Source organism: Sus scrofa, chromosome 13 (genome assembly GCF_000003025.6).
Source record: "Sus scrofa isolate TJ Tabasco breed Duroc chromosome 13, Sscrofa11.1, whole genome shotgun sequence".
NCBI lineage: Eukaryota > Metazoa > Chordata > Mammalia > Artiodactyla > Suidae > Sus > Sus scrofa.
Window position 1 is genome coordinate 27629088 of NC_010455.5, and position 23907 is coordinate 27652994.

Here is a 23907-nt window from a genome sequence, read left to right on the forward strand (position 1 = left end):
GGTTAGGGATCTGGCGTTGCCATGAGTTGTGGTGTAGGTTGCAGATATGGCTCAGATGTGGAGTGGCTGTGGCTGTGGCTTAGACCAGCAGGTGTAGCTCTGATTAGACCCCTAGCCTGGGAACTTCCATATGCCACAGGGTGTGGCTCTAAAAAGCAAAAATATGTGTGTGTGTGGTGTGTGTGTGTATACACAAATACAGAATAGAATGTTTATAAAAATAGAAAGTGTAGTTCCTGTTGTGGCACAGCAGAAATGAACCCAACGAGTATCCATGATGTTTCGGGTTCAATTCCCGGCCTCACTCAGTGGGTTAAGGATCCAAAGTTGCTGTGAGCTGTGGTGTAAGTGGCAGGTGCAGCTTGAATCCCACATGCTGTGACTGTGGTCCAGGTCAGCAGCTGCAGTTCTGATTTGACCCCTTGACTGGGAATTTCCATATGCCTCAAGTTTAGCCCTATAAAGAAAGAAGGGGAGTTCCCGTCGTGGCGCAGTGGTTAACGAATCTGACTAGGAACCATGAGGTTGCGGGTTCTATACCTGGCCTTGCTCAATGGGTTAAGGATCCGGCGTTGCCGTGAGCTGTGGTGTAGGTCGCAGACACGGCTCGGACCCCACGTTGCTGTGGCTATGGCGTAGGCCGGTGGCTACAGCTCCAATTTGACCCCTAGCCTGGGAACCTCCATATGCCGTAGGAGCGGCTCAAGAAAAGGCAAAAAGATAAGAAAAAAGGGAAAAAAGGAAGTAACGAAAGGCAAGCCAGGGAGTTTCCATCATGGCTCAGTGGAAATGAATCTGACCAGTATCCATGAGGACACAGGTTCGATCCCTGGCACCGCTCAGTGGGTTAAGGATCCAGCATTGCAGTGAGCTGTGGTATCTCAGATGTAACTTGGATCCCACGTTGCTGTGGCTGTGGTGTAGGCCAGCAGCTGTAGCTCCAATTTGACCCCTAGCCTAGGAACCTCCATATGCCCTGGGTTATGGCCCCAGAAAGACCCTCCCCCCCGCTGCCCACCCCCTGCCAAAAAAAAAGTGCAAGCCACAGGTCACAAGCTCTATGAGAAAGAGGTGAGGCAAGAAATGGAAAATGGTTGAAAAAATGGGCTCTAGGAGTTCCCGTCGTGCCTCAGTGGTTAACGAATCTCACTAAGAACCATGAGGTTGAGGGTTCGATCCCTGGCCTTGCTCAGTGGGTTAAGGATCTGGCGTTGCCATGAGCTGTGTTGTAGGTCGCAGACACAACTCCGATCCCATTTTGCTGTGGCTGTGGTGTAGGCTGGCAGCTACAGCTCCGATTAGACCCTAGCCTGGGAACCTCCATATGCCACAGGAGCAGCCCCAGAAAAGGCAAAAACACACACAAAAGGGGGGGGGGGGCCTCTGAATCTTTCTCAAACTGGAGACTGAAGAAGAGTTTGTGTGAATGGCATGGAATATCTATGGCAATAAAAAATGTTTACAGTTTTGATGTTTCAGTTTTGAGATTATCTTTTATAACTGTTATGTGGAATTTTCTTTTGTAGTGACCATTTCAACTGAAAGTCATTTTCATAAGTAAAATTTCATTTCTTCCAAAAAGGGGCCCACAGGAACATGTTAAGTTGTCTCTGGAATTTTTTTGTTTTTTCAAAGGGTTCTGTGGTGAACAGGCCATTCTCAAAAAAAAAATACAAATGACTTGATCTCAGTTGTAATAAATGAGAGTAATACTCACTTGTCTTGAGAGAAGTAAACATTAAAATCCTAACCACCTGTTAGATAAGCAAAGATTAAAGTTTTGTGATACACTTTTCATAAAGGTATAGAGAAATGAGTTTTTGTCTTTAATGGCTTTTTGACAAAATATATCAAAATTTAGTATGCATATTTCCTTTAATCTCAACACCATTTCTAGGAATGTGGCCTATGAAACATTTATATCTGTATACAAGGGTGTGCAGTGTGAGTTATCTGATATCTTTTTTTTTTTTTTTTTTTTTTTTTTTTTTTTTTTTTTTACTTTTTAGGGCTGTACCTGCAGGATATGGAAGTTCCCAGGCTAGGGGTCTAATCAGAGCTACACCTGCTGGCCTACTCCACAGCCACAGCAACATGGGATCCAAGCTGTATCTGCAGCCTACACCACAGCTCACAGCAACGCTGGATCCTTAACCCACTAAGCAAGGCCAGGGATCGAACCCGAAACCTCATGGATCCTGTCTGGTCGTTAACCACTGAGCCTTAAAGGGAACTCCCACGGTATCTTTTTTTTAACTGTCAACAATGAAAAATTCCAGGAGTTCCCGTCATGGTGCAGTAGAAACGAATCTGGCTAGGAACCATGAGGTTGCGAGTTCAATCCCTGGCCTCTCTCAGTGGGTTAAGGATCTGGTGTTGCCGTGAGCTGTGGTGTGGGTTGAAGACACGGCTCAGATCCTGCGTTGCTGTGGCTGTGACGTAGGCTGGCAGCTGTAGCTCTGAATGGACCCCTAACCTGGGAACCTCCATATGCCACAAGTGCAGCCCTAAAAAGCAAAAAAAAAAAATTCCAGATAATTTAAATGTCCATTAAGGGTGTACCAGGCAGTGACACTGTGTGATGGCTATATGGCAGTGTGGAATGAGCTCCAGGAATGTGCTAAGCCATGTATACACAGTATGCTCCTGTTTGTGTAAAAAAATAAAATAGATACACACACATTTGCTTTATACCCTTTGAATACTTGTAGAAGGATGCACAAGAAACTAGTAATAATGATTGCTTCTGGGAAGAGGAATTGAATGCTTGGAGGACAGGGATGAAAGGTAGATTAACTTTTTACATATATTTCAGAGTTTCTGTTATGGCTCAGCAGTTAACGAATCTGACTAGCATCCATTGCAGTGGCTCTGGTGTAGGCTGGTGGCTATAGCTCCAATTGGACCCCTATCCTGCTAACCTCCATATGCCACGAGTGTGGCCCTAAAAAGACAAAAAAAAAAAAAAAAAAAAAAAAAAAACTTTTTACAAATTTTTCTATATTTTTTTCCTTTTAAAAAAACATATGCATTTATTACCTACTAAACTTTTTAAAGGAATTTACATCGACTACTTATGTTCGAAAAATGTGGAATATTTTTATTTATTTAGTGGGTGGCAGACATATGGTTAGAAGAAGTCTATTGGTTTGGCTTTTCTCATTTTCACTTTGACATTTTATTTATTATTTATTATTTTTTGGCCACACCCACAGCATATGGGAATTCTTGGGCCAAGGAGCAAACTGGCATCACAGCAGCCACCCTAGCCACTGCAATGACAATACCAGATCCTTAACCCACTGTGCCACAAGGGAACTCCTCACTTTGACATTTTAAATTCTTTTTTTTTTTTTGTTGTGTTTTTGCCTTTTCTGAGGCCACTCCCATGACATATGGAGGTTCTGAGGCTAGGGGTCTAATCGGAGCTGTAGCTGCTGGCCTGCACCAGAGCCACTGCAGTGCAGGATCCAAGCCATGTCTTCGACTCACACCACAGCTCATGGCAATGCCGGATCTTTAACCCACTGAGCGAGGCCAGGGATCGAACCCACAACCTCATGGTTCCTAGTCGGATTCGTTAACCACTGAGCCACAACAGTAACTCCAGACATTTTAAATTCTCAGCATGGGTACCTTGTATCCTGGCAAATGAGCTATAAATTCCTACTTGCCTTCTCCCCTTACCAGCATTAAAAAGACCTTAAGGAGTTCCTGTCTTGGTGCAGTGGTTAATGAATCCGACTGGGAACCATGAGGTTGCGGGTTTGATCCCTGGCCTTGCTCAGTGGGTTAAGGATCCAGCATTGCTGTGAGCTGTGGTGTGGGTCACAGCCGCGGCTCAGATCCCGCGTTGCTGTGGCTCTGGCATAGGCCAGCAGCTGCAGCTCCGATTTGACCCCTAGCCTGGGAACCTCCATATGCCACGAGAGCGGCCCAAGAAAAGACAAAAAAAAAAAAAAAAAGACTTAAAACCGTAATTTTATAATCAAGGTTTGGAGACTGAAAAACAAATGTCTCAATGTTCTAGTATACAAATTTCATTAAACATGAATCATTTATGTATATATATCCATCATTTTCGGATTGTTTTCCCATATGGAGTTAATTTCCCTGTGCTTTGTTACTCATCCATTCCATATCGTAATGTGTATATGTCAAGCCCAACCTTCCATTTTATCCCTCACCCCAACATCATTTCCCTTTGGTTTTGAAATCACAGCGCAATTAAGTATGCAACAGGAATATATGTATATATGTATATATTTTATTTATTTATTTATTTTTTGCTTTGCTTTGCTTTGCTTTTTAGGGCCACATCTGCACCATATGGAAGTTCCCGGGCTAGGGATCAAATTGGAGCTACAGCCGCCGGCCACGGCCACAGTAACACCAGATCTGAGCCACATCTGCAACCTACTAAATAAAGAAGAACAATGCAGTTTTTCAGAAAAAACTATACAATCTACTTTTAATGTGTCATATACCCAGAAGATATATGATTAACAAAAAAATAATTGAATTTATTTATTAAAATAGTACTCACTTTATAGGGAATGGTGACATAGCTGTTTGACTTTTAACTTTTTATGGGAATTAGGTTTAACATGATTTATGTTAATGGATGATTTATGCAGTCTCTCACGGTATTGCGTTTATTTGAATTATGTAGTAAAATTTAAACAAATTTAGGGGTAAATTAATGCACTTATCTGTCTAAATGAGTTAATAATTATAAAGCACTAATATTTGTAGAATTTTGCTTCATAGGTAGTATAAATCCAGTCAACCAGTCAAGTGGGCTCTAGTGATTTAAAATCAAGCTCCTGTTTCAAAATTTTATACTCAATACTTAAGGCTTTATTTTGGCATTGTATACTTGAATTGTTAAATCTTTCTTCAGTACTTTTTATATTCATTGAGCTGGGAAGGCCACAAAAGAAAAGGATTTTATGACTCCTGCTCTTAGTCCAGTTGGAAAAGACCCCAGAGATGTGATTTGAATGTTACATAGCAGTGTTCCATTATGTGTCTCACTCTGTGTCTCATAATGATTGGGGGAGCTGGGTAAATGGTAAAATACTGACCTTTCTAACACGTTAGCGCCTCAGTGTTCTGTCCTGCAGTCTCCCACTGTTTTTTAAAACATGAAAATCAGGGCAGAAACTAAGGAACTTCAGCATTATAGGTAATACTCTCTCTTTTTTTAAATTGTGTGATAAGCACCTAAGAGTTCTTTTTATTGTTATGTTTTTATAACTTACATATGTTTGCTATTCTTCTGTACATAGCAAATATTCTATAATAAATTTTAAATAGGCAGATACTGTGGAGGAAAGCTGTTCCCCAAGAATACCAAAACTAAGTAAATTATGTATTCTTTACTACAGAATTGTTTTTAGTTTATCTACACAATAGTGTTTTACATCATAATGTATACTTATATAATCTGAATATTTTGTCATATAAAAATAAACATTAACTTCAGAGTCAGTAACTGATTAGTACACCTAGAAAAATGAAGAATTACTTTAAAAAATGGTCATTGGTTTTCATTTAGGATGATGATCATCACCATATAAATTGTTTCTAATAAGCTTGAGCTATGGTTATCTTTCTAAGTACACATGCTTAAGTTTTGTCGCTTTCTCCAAAAGATATTTAAAAAGATGAATTGTGATTGATTATACTCTTAAGTGTAATTTTTATGGTATAAAGTATTTGTACTTTTTTCTTCTTATAAGAGTCAGAATGGATCATCAGTACACCACTGTGGCCTTGTGATAGACTGGATGTGCTCAACCGGCATAATCTGCTTTGTACAATTGCACATGAAATCTTAGCAAAGAGCCTCTACAGACAGACATTTGAAGTTTTGCAAAATCTACCAGGTTTTCAAAATTCTCAAGGTATGTTTTTTCAGAAGTCTAGCTTAATTATCTCTGACTTATCTGGTATTTAACTGTTAATGAGGAACTGTTCACCACCTGTTTTGGTTGAATTTTATATTCCAGCGTATACTTTTAATGATGTTGTTTTTTAAAAATAGGTTCTCTGCAAATTGAATATGCTTTCTTAACGGTGTTAAAAAATATGAGATGCTTATCTTTGGGTCATAGGTCAGCACTTCCTGAAGGAGCATTTCATCATTCCCCTTTTCCTACCTCTGTCATTAGCAAACAATATGTTTAGTGCCCCCAGCAAGCGTCATACCTTAAAAGAATTTATTGCATTAGAATAATAAAAAAATACTTTTTCTTTTATCAGTTAGCGGATATAGAACTTAGTTTCTATTACCTTGGAATATAGGAAAACATGGAAAAAATTAAGGAAATTAAGGAGCTGATGAGTTCATAAAAAGAGGAAAAAAGAGGATACCATTGTGCGCAATGGCAAGCAGTGCGCTTGAATACTTGCAAGTTATATGTGGGTGGGAAGAGAGTCTGCATCCAGGAAAACAGCTTTGGGTTAGAAATGAGCTGAGTGATGAATTCGGAGTGATGGGTTAATGTTTAATTAAAATGTTACCTTGAAAGCCTACCATCAGTGCTTTGTCTCTATTCTCCCATTTATGCCCCCGAGATACTGTATTGTAATTAGCATTCTTTTCTCTCTTCCTCTAAATAGTAAGCGCCTTAAAGGTAGTGATATTTTCTTTATCTTGGTGTCCCTGGTACATGACCTCTGTAGAACAGGCTTTTGATATACATTATCTTGATAATGCAACAAAAAAGTAATAGATTGAACACATAGCTGTGCCAAATTTTGGAAGACCCTGAATGACGGGCTAAAGAAATTTTCTTCTCTGTGTATAGTAAGGGGTCACTAGGGTTTTGGGGCCCAGGGGTGACATATGAAGTTGGTGTTTTAGGAAAGTTCCTCTGATGATAATGTTTAGAAGAAGACTAAAGGTAAAGAGATAAATTTCCTGCTAAAGCCAAATTTCCTGATAAAAAAATCCTAAAGTGATAAAGACCTAGAGTCATAGACCCACCTGACTGAATATAGGGAATAAGAGTTGGAAGTCTCCAGTGTGAGTTCACTTTTCTAAGTGAAGAACATAAAGGAATAGACATACCCAATAAAGGAAGTATTTTTTTTAAACTTGAGTGAATATTTATGAGGATATGATTTATTTTTAGTCATGGGAAATACAAGTCTAAGGTCTGCACTCTAGATAGAATGCAAACAGAACCATGCAGATGCGTTCACATATGAGGATCATGGACAGAGGCGCTAAAGCAGCCTCTCAAGTCACATTCCTTTCACATTCTCCATTACAAAGTGAATGCATGGTTTTGTTTTTGTTGAATGCTTTTGTTGTTTGTTAACTTAGACAGTATGTAAGATTATTGCGTTTTAGTGACTGTGACTCCTATAGTGGGAAGGAAAGGGCCAAGGGGAACAGAGTGGAAAGGAAAAGAGAGAAGTTTGAGAGATGAAGACAGATCCATTTCATTATATCACTTATTTTTTCTTTTCAGAAACTGTGGAGGTCTCACAGTATAGCCTTCTTTTTAATAAACTTCTAGATGCCTGTATAGAAAGCAATAGTCTTGGTATGTCATCCTCTGTAGCAGAATTCATGATTTCAAAGAACATCCCTATTGATTTTTCCTTTCTTAGAAGATTAATTACTTCTTTGGGAAGGAGTTGTTTATGGCTCAAAGCCAGAGCCCACTACAAAAGTAAGTTATATCTTAAAAATTTAAATTTGATATTTTGGTTTTGATTTTCTAACCCTAAATCCAGGTATAATATTTATGATAAAGCATTAAATATGTTCAAAGGGCACTTGATGCATGTTCAAAGATAGTGGTCTAAAGAGATTTGTGCTGCTTGAAACCTGTTAATTCTCTTGTTTCTAATGACTATATTATTTTCTCTTTGCATATTAGCTTGTCCACTGAAGGATGTGAAAAAGAATTCAAACCAGCTTGGCATATCTTATAAATATATAGAAGTAAAAAAATTGGTAGAATGAAGTTTAAGAAATACACTTTTATCCCTGGTATATCCCTGATCTTTATGGTTAGAATATTCTGTAACAGGCCACATAGGAAGTACAGAGGCTGCTATCACAGTGCAACATGATATATAATAGTTACATGGCTCCTAGTAATAGAACTTTGTACATGCTACAGCTGTTCCTGTAACAAGCCTAGAAAATTAGTGCTTTCTCTAGTCTTAACCTCCTCGCTGGTATTTTAATTAGAAACAGTTCTGTGTAGAATCTAGATCTAGTAAGAAATTCTCTTCTGCCTTTGTGCAGTAATTTGTCTTAAATTTCCATTTCTACCACTGTAATCTATAGAACAAACGTATGAGTACCTGCTCTCTGTCCCCACTGTGCCAGATGTGTCAAACATCCCAACATATGTGCAGATCAGTAGAGTTGTTTGTTCATAACACTTCAAGTTCGTGATTATGTTTCAACTCCTTATACTATTTCCCTGATACTGCTAGAAGTCACACCACAAACACTTTATGTACTATTTACTGTAACTTCCTGAGTAACAATTAATCTCTCTGTCTCTATGGATTTGCCTGTTTGGGGCATTTAACAAAAATGGAATCATTCAATGTCTATTTTTTTGTGATTTGCTTTGTACACTTAACATAATATTTTCAAAGTTTACCCATATTTGTTGTAGCCTATATCAATATGTCTTTCCTTTTTTATTGCTGAATAATATTCCATTGTATGCGATTAGTTTCCCCAGCTGTCAGTTGATGGACATTTGCATTGTTTCTATTTTTTAGCTATTATAAATATGCTTTAAACATTCACATACAAATTTTTATGTGAACATATGTTTTTCATTTCTCTTGGGAGCAGAATTGCTTGCTCATACAGTTTAGCATTTTAAGGAACTGCCAAATTGTTTTCCGAAGAAGAAGAAGCTGTACTGTTTTACATTTTTATTCCCACCGGTTATGTATGGGATTTCCAATTTCTTCACATCCTTACAATACATGTTACTGAGGTTTTTTTTATTTTAGCCTTCCTAGTAAATATAAAGCAATATCTCACTGAGGTTTTAATTTGCATGTTTCTAATGACTAACAATATTAAGCATCTTTTTATGTGCTTTTTGGCCATTTGTATATCTTCATTAAGAAATGTGTATTAGATCCTTCACATATTTTTTCTTTGCACTTTTTAAAATTGAGGACTTTTTCTTATTTTTTCTTATTGAGTGTCTTAAGTATGTGGGTATATATAAATATTTAAGATGCATATATACACACACACTCTCTAGATACAAGTTTTATTTCAGATACATGAATTCAATTTTTTTTTCCATTCCATGAGTTTCACTTTCTTGACTGCTTTGCTTTTGTTCCCTAACTAATCAGGAGGAAATTGTCCAGGGACAGCATAGTCGTCTTCCTGACGCTCCTGGTTTGCTACTAGTCCTAAAAATACTGCTTTTCTCTCAGAGCTGAAAAGTCAGAAAGGGGAGATGTTATTAGTGTATCTTTCCATTACTTTTCCCCACAAAACCACATAGGAGTATTTTTCTTTTCATGTTTGATTTTAGGGGAAAAAGTAATGTTACTAAATTTCTACTCAGTTTGTTGACTTTTGTTTTCCTCTTCTGCTCAGAAAAGTAAAATAGCAATGCATGTAAATTATACCTACCAATAGCTAGGAAGTTTAATGAGTCCAGTTAGTTCACCAGTCCTGGCAGTGATCTAGCGAGGTGAGACTTCCTAGTGGTTAGGATTCCAAAATCTGGAGTCAGAAGGCCAGGGCACTACCCAAAGCCCCCGAGCTATAATATAGGGGGGTGTTGTAGTTAATTTCAAAGGTAGTAAACTGTCAGGTTAAAATTATATAAAACTTATGTGTTTAGCACAGGTACCTGGCACATAGTAGGTCCTCAAAGATTAGGCATCATCCTCCACATTAGAAAGGTTTCTTGAAGAAACTTATCTTAATAAAATATTTTAAACAATTCTTACATGCAGATTTAAATTTGTTTCAGTAAAACACGACAATATAATATTGCCTATATGCAATTTGGATGTCCTAGGACTTGGGTATAGGGGATTTCCCTATATATCACTTGTAATAAGCACCTAAACAGTTTAAAAGTTGAGTCTCTCTTTGGAAAAGTTCATTTTTTAAAACATGAATTGGTGAACAACACAATGAGCACCTGTAAGGGAAAGGTATTTTATTCATCTTCATATCTAGTGTTTAGCACAATGCCAAAACCTATAGTAAGAAAAGCAAATATGTATGGCACAAACTAGGAGCATTCTAAATAACGTACTCAAAATAAAACTGTGATGCAAAGTAAAAGCTTCAAATTACAGTCTCTGTTTTCTTTCTACATTTTGAATTCATAATTCAAGATAGGCAGTTATTATAAATATATGTAGTTGCTGTTAGACCCAGATCCCAGTAAAACAAAACCCTATTCTGATTTTTTTAGTTATTCTGAAATTATCGTCTGTTGACTGTGGCTTGAAATTAATAAGCAATTACCACACTGAGGCTCAAAGGTCATTTTTTAGGTTTGTTTTTTTTTTTTCTCAGTTTGTATTTAATGTTTCAAAACATTTTGCAAAGAATGATTTCATATGCACCAGGATAAGTTTACTACCATATAATTTTTTCAATAAATCTTTTTATGTGAAGAGTTATTCTATAACGTAAGTTCTTATCACCTGTGGATATTTTGGAAGCCTGGACTTTTGAGAGGCTTTAGTAAAGTTTGATCTATTACTTGATTTTCAGGTGCGCTTTCACTGGGTTGCTACCCACCACTGGAGGGAAATTTGTACCGGAAACTTCTACTAATTCCTTCCTATTTGTCTGAGATTGAAATGCTTTTAGCTATTGAAATCTTCCTGGTATCTAATGCTAGTAGTATTCAGAGTCCTGGAACTTCTACACAGATGCTGCAGATAGTTTTAAAAAGGTTGGTTGAAATAACTTTTAACTGAATCCTGAAAGCAGATTGTGGCTCCCTACACCTGCCCTAGGATGTAAATGTTTTTCATAAACATGTATATATACATATAACATTTATATATTTATATACCTGTTCATGTGTGTATTGATGAACTTTGGTAACATTTATTTTGAGAAAGGATTTGACCTATTTGAGACTAAAAACCAAATAAGTTAGTACCTTTCAATAAACACTTTAACAACTTCAAAGATCTTGTTAGATGTTCCAAGAGGTGATTCTTCTTCAGGTATGGATCTTTTCACGTACTGATAGTTTTTAGATCAATATTTAAAAATTATTTATCTTTTCGGTCAACACAAAAGGTCTTAAGAACCAGGTCTAAAAGGGAAATATATGATAATTTGTTAGGTTCAGTCAAGAATCTTGTTGAAAATAAAGCCATCAGCCTAGTTTCAGTATTTTTATTTTCACTTTTTATTATAGTTGATTTACAGTGTACTGTCAATTTCTGCTATATAGCAGAGTGACCCAATTGTGTATATATATTTTAGAAATATATATATGCATATATATATATATATACACACACATTCTTTTTCTCATACTATAGTTTCAGTATTTTTAATTCCTATTATAAATGCACAAATACTATAATGTAGCTGTTGGACCAGAGTGGCACCCCTTCAAATAATTTTGTTCAAAGCCCCAGAATTTAGGTTTATACTGCTCCAATTTCTTGTCACCTCTATCCAGGAAACTTGTAATATAAGGATCTCATGGAGGAGTTACCATTGTGGCTCAGCAGGTTAAGAACCTGACATAGTATTCATGAGATGTGGGTTTGATCTCTGGCCTCTATCAGTGGGTTAAGGATCCAGCATTGCTGCAAGCTGTGGCATTGATCACAGATGTAGCTTGAAACTGGCATTGTTGTGGCTGTGGTGCAGGCCTGCAGCTGCAGCTCCTATTTGACCCCTAGCCCTGGAACTTCCATATGCCACAGGTATGGCCCAAAAAAAAAAAAAAAAAAAAAGACCTCATGGGACCCCTGTTTTAGAGTTTCTTGACAAGAATTTTGCTTCAGTTTATTGGTGCTACAAACCAGATCCTCAGACTGAATATTGTTATCTATTACATTGTATAAAATATCCCAAAACTTAGTGGCTTAAGACAGCAAATATTACCTTAGTTTCTGTGGATCATGAATTTTGGAGTAGCTTGTTAGCAGGATGGTTCAGGGTCTCTCACAGAGTTGGAGTCAGGGTGTGGTCAGGACCTGAAGTTACTTGCCTGACAGTGTCACTGGGGTGGGAGAATCTGTTTTCCAGATGCCAGGCTCGCTCACATGCCTGTTGGCAGGAGGCCTCAGCCTCTTACCACATGGGCCCCTCCATGGGTTCCTTAAGTGTCTTCACGACAGCAAACTTTTCTCAGAATGAGTGATTCAGGAGAGAGAACGCAAGGAGGAAACTACAGTGCCTTTTATGACCTACATCAGGAACTGTGAAGGCTGAGGTTTCCCCTATTTTCAGCCTCTAAGTCAGCCTGCCATAGTTACATGGATGGGAAGCATAAGATACAAGACGCCTGGGTTGGGGACAGGACTTTATTACTTGTGGCACAGCTAGCAGCATGATTATCTGAATACTTGTATCTGTTCCTCTTGCTCCTAAGTCCCACATACGGGCCCAGGTGGATACCTGCACATGCAGTGGGTTCCATTACAGGAGAGGAATCCTCAACTTAGGAACTCAGATCTTCTATGATGGGTAATAAGCATGCCTGCCCCTTTCCCCTTCAGGGAAACTCTATCCCCACCTTGTAAATCTGTAAGCACACCTGTGTTTTGCTCTACAAGAAGAACCTATCTCTGTCTTTCAGGGTCATTCACTAAATTAAATGTCCTTGAAATCTGGAACAAGGGTTAGTCAATGTCTCTGCTCTCAAAACTTTCAAGAAATGCTAGGAACCATGAAAAATTGATGTCTAACAATAGTGTCCCAAGTTGTAGACTGTCATTTATGCTTTATTTATTGGTGATAAACAAGTCATTCAGTCCAGCCCATACTCAAGGGGAGGAGAATTGGGAAATAACTTAAGCCCACCTTTTTTTTTAAATCCACTAAAACTAGTTTTTTTGTTAGAGCTCTTTTCGGAGGGCCTCCTCTTTACGACTATGCACCATAGTGATGTGAGGCATTTGGGCTCCCATCATCCTAATAAGGGTTTGGTTTTCTCATAGCTTTCTATTCCCCACACATACACAGTCTCCTTATGCATTATTAGATTAGGGGGATATTTGTAACACCAGTAACATAACTAGTAATACACCTGGATCTTCAGTTTTGTCCAAACCAGTATTGGTTTTTCTATTATTATCATACTGAGCCCTGCCTTGTTACATTAACCTCTGAGAGAAAATTTTATTCATCTTCAGAAGTTCAAAAACTACACATAGTTGGCATATGCACAGTCTACCAATTCCTAAGGCAAAATGTACCAGAAGGGGCCTGACCCACCTTTCTTCTCTGTGACTACTGGTTCCTGTTCCAGATGGAAGCCCTCACTCCCACCACTCTGTGGAACACACTGTGTTGCTGATGCAGGAAGGCTTGTACTTGGGTGTTGTTGCCAGGCCCTTGGGTATTGTAGGTGCTGAGAGCAGGACACAGTGAATACAAAGAAAAAGTGGTGGCAAATAGCAGCCACATCTGTATCTTAAATACTTTCTACTCCGTATCCCATAGAAAAAATGGCCATAAGAATGAATTTTATGAAATTCGGAAACTGGTAAGAAAGTTATTATAAAGTAAATTCTAGTGCTTTAGTGAAGTACCTTAAATCAGGACTGAAAAAAAAAATAAACCTGGAAATTTAGTAAAGACATATAACTACAGAGTTCCCATTGTGGCCCAGTGGTAACAAACCCAACTAGAATCCATGAAGATGCAGGTTCGATCCCTGACTTGGCTCAGTGGGTTAAGGATCCAGTGTTGCCATGAGCTGTTGTGTAGGTTGCAGACGTGACTCAGATCTGGCACTGCTATGGCTGTGGTATAGGCCTGCAACTGAAGCTCCTGTTAGACCCCTAGCCTGGGAACCTCCATATGCTGCAGGTGCAGCCCTAAAAAAAAAGATGTATAGCTATCTATAATTTGTTATCAAATGTGAGCTACATATTAAGTATACGTTATAACGAAAAAGATCCATATCAAGGTAACACAAGTGAATGTTAGTACCTCCAAACATGATTATATTTAATATTCTTTTATGCATTATAGAGAATAATTGTATAACTATTAATTTTGAAAATACAAAAATAGAGGTTATTAGTTGTGTTCTAGATCAGTATTTCCATATTGTGGCTTGTAGTCCATTTGTGTAGTGCAGTCAATTTAAGAAGTTACATCCATTTTATTAAAAAACAAATGAAACAATAGAAAATAGAGTACATTGTCATAAGAGTAAATCTTATTTTGTGAAACTTAATTTTTATGTATGCAGGTGTATACTGAGTCACAGTATAGAATGTCTTTATTACTGTGTGTCATGGTCAAACAAGTATGAAAACCACTGTTAGAAGAATATAATAAAAAGATTGTCATTGCTTAGAACCAGTAAATGTAAATCACTATCTCTTAAAGAAACTATATAGCTTCTTTTAAGAGTTTCTGACTTTATGAGGTGTTCACTTTGTAGATGCGAAGAAAACAAATCTCGGAGCAAGGACGATTATCAAGCTGCAGTGGAAAGATTAATTATGGCTGCTCGTATATCAGATCCAAAGCTTTTCATTAAGCACATGACCGTCAATGTTAATAAGGAACAGGTTTATAGTTTGGAACATTGTTCTGCCCTCAAATGGTTGAAAGAGAATATGAAGTGGGCTGGAAAGGTTTGGCTTTTCAATAACCGTTAGTTATTAAAGACTTTTTTTTTAAGTTCAAGTAATCATTGTTGAAAATAAAAGGCAATAAAAATAGTTTTCACCATATTCAGCTTTTGTTCTTTATTGATTCATGGTAATTTAATAGTTTTCAAACACTACAAAAAATAATTTTTTTTTTTTTTTGGTCTTTTTGGGGCTGCACCTGCAGCATATAGAAGTTCCAGGTTAAGGGTCAAATCAGAGCTACAGCTGCAGGCCTACACCAGAGCCACAGCAATGTGGGAACCAAGTCGTATCTCTGACCTACACCACAGTTCACAGCAACGCCGGATCCTTAATCCACTGAATGAGGCCAGGGATTGAACCTGTGTGGGATTGAACCCATGTCCTCATGGATACTAACCGCATTCCTTACCACTGAGCCACAACAGGAACTCCATGAATCTTTTTTTTTTATTATACTTGATTTATAATGCTGTGCCAATTTCTGCTGAGTGACCCAGTCATACATATATATACATTCTTTTTCTCATTATCTTCCATCATGTTCTGTCACAAGAGATTAGATATATTTCCCTGTGGTATACTGTAGGACCTCATTGCTTATCCATTCTAAATGTAATAGTTTGCATCTACTAACCCCGGACTTCCAGTCCATCCCACTCCCTCCCCCTCCTCTTTGGCAGCCATAAGTCTGTTCTCCATGTCTGTCTCTTTCTGTTCTGTAGATAGGTTCACTTGTGCCACATTTTAGATTCCACCTGTAACTGATAGCGTATGGTATTTGTCTTTCTGACTTAACCTCACTTGATGTAAGAATCTCCAGTTGCATCCATTTTGCTGCAAATGGCATGATTTTGTTCTTTTTTATGGTTGAGTAGTATTCCATTGTGTATATATCCCATCTTAATCCATCTGTCAATGGATATTTAGGTCGCTTCCATGTCTTGGCTATTGTGAATAGTGCTACTATGAACATAGGGGTGCATATATCTTTTTGAATGAAAGTTTTGTTCAGGTATATGGCCAGGAATGGAATTGCTGGATCTTATGATAGTTCTATATTTAGTTTTCTGAGGAACCCCCAAACTGTTTTCCATAGTGGTTGTCCCAGTTTACATTCCCATCAACAGTATAGGAGAGTTCCCTTTTCTCCACCCCCTCTCAGCATTTGTTATTTATAGACTTATTAATGATGGCCATTCTGACCAGTGTGAGTTGGTACTTTATTGTAGTTTTTTTTGTGTGTGTGTGTGTGTGTGTGTGTCTTTTGTCTTTTGTCTTTTTTGTTGTTGTTGTTGTTGCTATTTCTTGGGCCGCTCCCGCGGCATATGGAGGTTCCCAGGCTAGGGCTTGAATCGGAGCTGTAGCCACCGGCCTACGCCAGAGCCACAGCAACGCGGGATCCGAGCCGCGTCTGCAACCTACACCACAGCTCACGGCAACGCCGGATCGTTAACCCACTGAGCAAGGGCAGGATCGAACCCACACCTCATGGTTCCTAGTCGGATTCGTTAACCACTGCGCACGACGGGAACTCCTATTGAAGTTTTGATTTTCATTTCTCTAATAATTAATGATGTGTCCGCTAGCCATCTGTATGTCTTCTTTGGAGAAATGTCTCTTTTGGTCTTCTGCCCATTTTTCTATTTGGTTGGGGTTGTTTCTCCCATTCTGTAGGTTGTCTTTTTGGTTTTTTGATGATTTCCTTTGTTGTGCAAAAGCCTGTTAGGTTTGATTAGGTCCCATTTGTTTATTTTTTTATTTCTATTGCTTTGGAGATGGACCTAAGAAAAGTATGGTTGATGTCAGAGAATGTTTTGCCTGTGTTCTCACCTAGGAGTTCTATGATGTCTTATGTTTAAGTCTTTCAGCCATTTTTTCGAGTTTATTTTTGTGCATGGTGTGAGGGTGCAAATACTAAAAATTTTAAGTTTTACCCAAACTGCAAGTGATTTTTCAAGTTTTGTTTTGTTTTGGCCGAGCCTGCAGCATATGGAAGTTCTGTGGCCAGAGATCAAAGCTGCACCACAGCAGTGACAACACCAGAGCCTTAACCCGCTGAGCCACCAGGGAACTCCAATTTTTCAAATTATTTTTTGACTTCTTTTTAAATTAGGTAAACCTAAGTATGGTGAATCCCAATAACCCAAACAATGGAAAATCACAAACTGAGTGTCATGAAGCATTTAATAAGAAGGAGACATATAGGCAAAAATATGCAAGCAGGTGTCTGGGGCTTTCAGAAAAACCTTTAGGGTTGTGAAGTAGATTTGATGAACACTCAGTCCAATCTCTAATGTCTATTCTACATTTGTAATCTAGAATAATAAAATAATATTGGAAATTGACTCACACAAACTAAAATTCCAGAGTACCTTCTGAGTTATACCAAAAATCTTTAATTATTCTTTGAAGTTTTCCTTTAGTGTATCTATTTCCTTTAGTATAATACTATCTGTATCTTGAAATTTTGTAATTTATGTATGTTACCTTAGGTATGACTAAAGAAATCAGTACTTTAAATATACCAGAACTTAACTATCCAAACAAAGATTGTACCTTTCAGACCGTCTTAGGAGGTTTAAACTTCTCTGAACCCATCTTCAGAAATCTGTAGCAGTCATTCTCAAGGTGATCATCCTCAGTCCTTAGCTTGATACATTAGATTTGATACTTTACACCATTATTTATTTATTTATTTAGGCCATGCCACAGCATGTGAAAGTTCCTGGGCCAAGGATCAAACTGTGCTGCAGTAGCAGCCTCTGAGCCATAGCTGCAGCAACACAGGATCCTTAACCCACTGCACCACAAGGGAAGTTCCTTTAAACCATAATTTTAAATCATTTAGAGAAAAACTCTGAATAAGATAATAAGTGTGACTAGCAGGACTAAACGTATTTCTTAAAGGAGTCCCAAAATAGGGTAATGGCAGCATGATTGGAATGAGTATAACCTCACAAGAATAAAAACGGTAAAGCCTAGCACTAGGCAGAATGCTCTGCTAAGATAAAATGTGGAATGGTGAATACACATGAATGGGATAGAGAGGCAGAAGGTGATGGTCAAGACAGTTCTCTAGTATGAACAAACTGGACTGCCATTACTAAAATTCAGAACCTAGGAAATAGTTTGGAGATTACCACAATCAGTTTGAGGTGACTTTGAGGGTGGAGAACAGTAAGTGGGCAATTATAATCTAGTTTTTTCTATGGCTGATAAGTGAAACCCAAAGAAAAGAATTAAAGAAATATGAGACTATTCAGATGCCAGTGGCATGGATGCATTTGAAAGGATGAAAATGCAAGAGATGACAAACAAGCTTTTAAAGTAAAAATGGGGTTGAATGGAACAGACCACAGGTTGCCCAGATTGTTTCTAATGAGAGGTCAGGAACTCTGAGGGCTGGAACAAATAGAGGTTTGGGGAGGGGGTGGTGTTTGCTTTTAAACCTCGGTCGACGGTGCCAAAAGAGAGAAAAGGAAAAAAAGCTCTAATTGTATTTGCCTTATTCTCTCTGTGGCAGTTTATGCGGGTAACCAAAGTCTTAAAAGCGAAGTACATGTAATATTAAAACCCCCAAGCTGATGGAGAGTGCTTAAGGTTTCAAAATACCCAGATATTGAAGGGGCCCGAGGTTAAAAAGAAAATGCAAACCGGAAAAAAAAATTTTTTTAATTAGCTATATTTATGGGAAAATGCCAAAGGGAATACTTTTAAGACACTTTTTGGTCTGAAGAAAAACTAAAAGCTAAAGGACATGCTTTTTAAGAACTTTAAAATCTGGAGCTTTCAAGTGAGAGCTGTAGTTAAGGCGCCAGCTCCTAACACAGTGTTGGCTGAAACGCCCAGGCAGCCTCCAGCCGTCCCAGGCGGCCAGGGTTGGGGGCACCCGGATCGGAGTGGGGGTGGGGTGGGTGGGGAGCAGAGCCGGCGCATGCGTGCGCGCTCTAGCCCCCCGCTCCAATCTCCCGGCTCCATCTCGCGTTCAATCGCACTTCTTTACACGCCCTCCGCGCAAAGACCTTCCGGCCACCTGCCGCCCAATCATCTTCCGACTCCCTCCCGCTTCGTCCTTCACATCTCTTAGAGCTCTCCAGTCGCACTTCTCAAAGCTTTCAGCGGAGCGCGCTGAGCCTCTTCCCGGCCGGAGGTAAGAAAACGGATCTGAGCTTCCAAGGCTGCGTGCAAGACAGGCGGTCACCTGGTTGTTGACGTCAGCGCGGGGCTGAGAGCCTCTAGGGTTTTAACCCGCGTCTCCTGCTACGCGCAGGCGCCCGAAAGGAAGACTTGGCATGCTTCGGCCAATGAGAGCGCGTTCTGCGACTCCTCTCTAGCCAGCCTCCGCAGCCGGCGCAGAAGGACGGGTGGAGCGGAACGCACCCAGCTGAGATTTCGAGGGCGGGAGGCCGAGAAAGCACTGCGGGTAGGGGCTTGTCAGAGTTTGTCTTCGGGCGGGTGGAGGACCAGGCCGGCAGCGCGCGCTCGTTGGTCCGCCCGGGGCCCCGGTGCGCATGCGCTCCCGCACGGCCCAGCACGGCCCAGCGCGCCGCCGCACACCCCTGCGGTAGGAGCGACTGTTCCTCTTGGTATGTGGTGGGAGGTGGAGCGGGTCGGTGGAAACTCTCTGGGCAGATCCGTGCCTGAACTGTTAAGGAGAAGGTGGGGAGGGACTCCGTTTGTGCCTTCAGGCTGTTGGGCGCAGGAGGGGGTGGGGGCGGCGTTGGGGGTGGGCTGCTCTTGGAGTCCCCAAGTTCCAGCTTTTGAACACAGGCAGTGCCAGGGGCCAGAGTACCCGCAACGCATCTGTTTTAACTTGTTTTGAAATGAGAAACCTAAGGTGATTTAGGTTTTATTTTTCCGTCTGTCATACTTCCCCGAAGTCTTTGACTTATCATAGGAATTGTTATTCAAATCTCATGGCAGATTTAGAAAAGGAATCTTAAAAACCTAAATACTTTGCTACAATTTATTAATTTCTCTAAAGGGCTTCCTGCTTTTACTTTTGCTTTTTCTTGGTCCTTTCACCTTCTCTAACAAGTATTAAACTGAAAAGCAACCAAAAATTGCCTGTTTTTCTCTCTCCTTAGAACTACTTTTTAAAACCTGACAAGATAGTTACTAAGTTTAAATGAGAGTAGCCTGAGGATATTAACTCTTTTAAAATAAGTTACTTTCAAATAAAAATGTGCCAAATGGCCACAGATCAGTTCTAGGACCTCCATTTGGTAAAAATGATTTCAGTCAAAAGTAATTTAAACAAAAGTTTTTTTCTGAACTACCCATAAGTTGGCTTTCCCACCAATTTAGTTATCTCTCTACCAAATTTGATTTGAAACCTAACAGGAAACTTGATGTCTCTCTATTAACAGCACAGAATTTAGGTTAAAATCAGAAATGTTCATCTTATGAAATAGAAGCTAGTATCACTATTAAGTGGATTACAGCAGCCATTTCCGATGGTTTTTAAAGGAATGTGGACCTTCTTGCCTTCCACTCTCCATCCAAAGTCTTCCAGAGCACCATTCTCTAAATGTAGCACCTGGGAGTTTCTTCTAATACTCTGTGCAAGGCTCTGTCATTTCATTTACTGTAGTGTTTTATAATTATCTGCTTGTGTCTGTTTTTTTCACTCCTGCCCTCTTTCCTATAGTGTAAATTTTTGGCGAGGTAGAGTGTCTTATTTTTCTGTTCCCAGTACTTGGAGAGAGCCTGGTACGTAAGTGCCTGGGTAAATGCCTGTTGATGGGTTGGGTGTCTTACCAAGTGTGGTGAGGACACGGGAACCGTTTTAGTTATTTTGTAACATGCCTGAGGCCTATTCCAAGTGGAAGGATGGATAGTGGTTATGTGGAATGTGGGCAAAAACTGTCCATGTAAGAAATTGAAGACCAGAATCTTGCAGTTGATCTGGGTGTCCCAGGCATTTGGATTTTGTCACTTGAAAATGGGAACACCCAACAGTGGGCCTTTTTTTTTTTTTTTTTTTTTTTTTGCTTTAGGGCTGCAGGTGCAGTATATGGAAGTTCCCAGTCCAGGGGTCAAATCGAGCTGCAACTGCAGCTCGCAGCAACATCAGATCCTTAACCCAAAAAGGGAGGCCAGGGATCGAACTTGCATCCTCACAGATACTAGTCCAGTTCGTTTCCCCTGAAGCCACAACAAGAACTCCAGCAGTGGGTCTTAAATCTGCTAATAGTAACTTGGTTTTCAGGGTAGCTGGTCCTGTAAGGAAAAGAACGCAGTTTTGAATCTTCTAGTCTTCTCAGCAATTACATTTCTCAATTTAAAAGTTATCAGTAAGGCCCCTTATGTTTCATTTTCCCAGGGCCTGTTTATTTCTGACTAAAGTGATAAAATGTGATACTTGGCCTTGCAAAGATGAGGACTCACCCAAAATCTATGCCACATGAAAAGGCAAGCAGCTGTGCCTGCCAAACTCTTGCCTGTATCCTTATTTTCACTTAGTTTTTTTGTTTTAATCTCAAGAAGTGAGTAAACTATACAGGAAGCAAAGAACCAGTTCAAGCAAAACTTAAAATCTTTTTTTTTTTTTTTTTGTCTTTTTGCCATTTCTTGGGCCGCTCCCACAGCATATGGAGGTTCCCAGGCTAGGGGTCAAATCAGAGCTGTTGCCACTGGCCTACGCCACAGCCACACCAGATCCGAGCCACGTCTGCGACCTACACCACAGCTCAGGGCAACGCCAGATCCTTAACCCACTGAGCAAGGCCAGGGATCGAACCCACAACCTTATGGTTCCTAGTCAGATTCATTAACCACTGAGCCACGACGGAAACTCCAAAATCTTCATTTGATTTTTAGCATACAATTGAATATCTAAAGATCTCTCTTGGGAGTTGATGTTGTGGCTCAGTGGGTTAAGAACCCAACTAGTATCCATAAGGATTCAGGTTTGATACCTGGCCTTGATCAGTGGGTTAAAGAGTCTGGGATTGCCGTGAGCTGCAGTGTAGGTAACATGTGGCTCCGATCTGGTGTGGCTTTGGTATAAGTCAGCAGCTCCAGCTTGGATTCAACCCATAGCCTCGGATCTGCCATATGCCTCAGGTATAATTAAAAAAAAGCTCTCCCCAAAATTGTATTGAACAAGGAAATGTAAAGAATTTTAAGTTTCCTGACACCTCAGTCCTGTAAGGTTATAGAATTAGGATTCTTTAAACCAGTGGTTCTCAAACTTGAATTTTGAGAACCCAGTGCCCTACAAGGATGGTTCCTGTTTGTCTTCTCTTTCTACCCTTCTTAGCCCTCCTATCTTTCCCAAAACTGATCTGTCACTTAGTTGTTAGAGCTCCCTCTTAAGGGAGAGCTTATGGGAAATAATTTATCCCATTAATTTGAATAGGAAACGATCATCTTAGAACAATAAGTTCATTGAATGTGTATGAGAATTATTAAGTGAATAGCTTTTTTTTTTTTTGGCAGCCACACCTGCGGTATATGGAAATTCCTGGGCTGGGGTCAAATCAGAGCTGCAGCTGCCAGTTCCTTAACCCACTGATTGAGGTCAGGGATCAAACCCACATCCTCTTGGACACTGTTGGTTCTTAACCTGCTGAGCCACAATGGGATTTTTTTTTTTTTTTTTTTGTCTTTTTGCTATTTCTTGGGCCGCTTCCGCGGCATATGGAGATTCCCAGGCTAGGGGTCCAATCAGAGCTGTAGCCACCGGCCTACACTAGAGCCACAGCAATGAGGGATCCGAGCCGCATCTGCAACCTACACCACAGCTCAAGGCAACGCCGGATCCATAACCCACTGAGCAAGGGCAGGGATCCAACCCGCAACCTCATGGTTCCTAGTCGGATTCGTTAACCACTGCACCACGACGGGAACTCCAGAGAAACACTGTCTTAAAAGGAATATTAATTTGTGAAAAAAGGCAGTTCCCACAGCACCATATACTTTATTATGCCCTCTTCAGTTCTTTTACATTTTGAAGAGAGGAGCGCTACTCAAACTTACGTTTTTATCACTAAGTAAGTGCGGACTTTCTTTGTCTTTCGGTAATAAACGTAAACAGCCATGTTTGTTTGCATAGATTGATATTACCCCTAAAGTTGGTGAAATTAAATCGTTCATTTGTACTTTCTGACCTGTATGTCGTCTTGCACTGTATTATTAAATTTATTAAGCATTGACCCCTTATTGCAATAATTCTGAAATTTCCAATTACAAAATTTTCTTACAGGGAAAATGTTTGCATTTAACTGTGTGTTCTCTATGTAGGTAAGCCCTTATTAGGAAGGAGAAAAAGGAATTCTGCAGTTTTTTTTACATTCTAAGTTATGTCATAGTAATAGTTGCCATTTTTATGAGTTTTCTGTTTGCCAGATGTTGCTAAGTCCCTTAAGTTTCACAAAAGTCCTTTAGTAGCTCCTACTTTCATACTGTTGTACTCCTAAAAACATGTACAAAAGTCAGATACCGGATTCCATATCCTGAGAGCTGAAAAAATAATGATGATGTTCTAGATTGTTCCACTTATTTTCAAAATAGTCTTTAATGAATATTTTCAGCGTTTTAAATTTGTCTTTCAGCATTTTTTCTTAAATACACAGCCCCAATTACTTTAGTGAGCATTGGGTAAAGGCCAACAATGCTACATATATGTATTGTTTCATTTGTATTAAATTTGCTAGTCCTTATTGCTAGTATTAGAATTGGAATTTTTCCATTTTTATACAATAAAAACAACTTTTAATAAAATATTCAGTAACCGAATAGACTTTTTAAAGGAAGTATGGTTGATTTGCAATGTTGTATTAGTTTCAGGTGTACAGCAGAGTGATTCAGTTATACATATACATATATTCTTTTTCAGATTTTTTCCACTATAGGTTATTACAAGATACTGAATACAGTTCCCTGTGTTGTACAGTAAGACCTTGTTGTTTATATATAGTAGTGTGTTAATCCCAAACTCCAAATGTTTCCCTCTCTATCCCTTTCCCCTTTGTTAACCATAAGTTTGTTTTCTGTCCGTTAAGTCTGCTTCTGTTCTGTAAATAAGTTCATTTGTATACTTTTTTTAGATTCTACATGTAGGCCATATCATATAGTATT

At 39.2% G+C, this 23907-nt stretch overlaps 2 protein-coding genes across 2 annotated transcripts in view; both read left to right on the plus strand.

The window, feature by feature from the left end:
• TOPAZ1 (testis and ovary specific PAZ domain containing 1) overlaps nt 1-14922 on the plus strand; it is a 69292-nt gene extending 54370 nt beyond the window's left edge. The window contains 4 exon segments of the mRNA XM_021071723.1: nt 5745-5909; nt 7485-7688; nt 10751-10934; nt 14628-14922. Coding sequence (XP_020927382.1) covers nt 5745-5909; nt 7485-7688; nt 10751-10934; nt 14628-14847 — 773 coding nt within the window. The 3' untranslated portion in view covers nt 14848-14922.
• Nucleotides 18983-23907, plus strand: part of TCAIM (T-cell activation inhibitor, mitochondrial) — a 55420-nt gene continuing 50495 nt past the window's right edge. Inside the window, 1 exon segment of the mRNA XM_021071724.1 lies at nt 18983-19246. The gene's annotated coding sequence lies outside the window, so the exon portion shown is untranslated.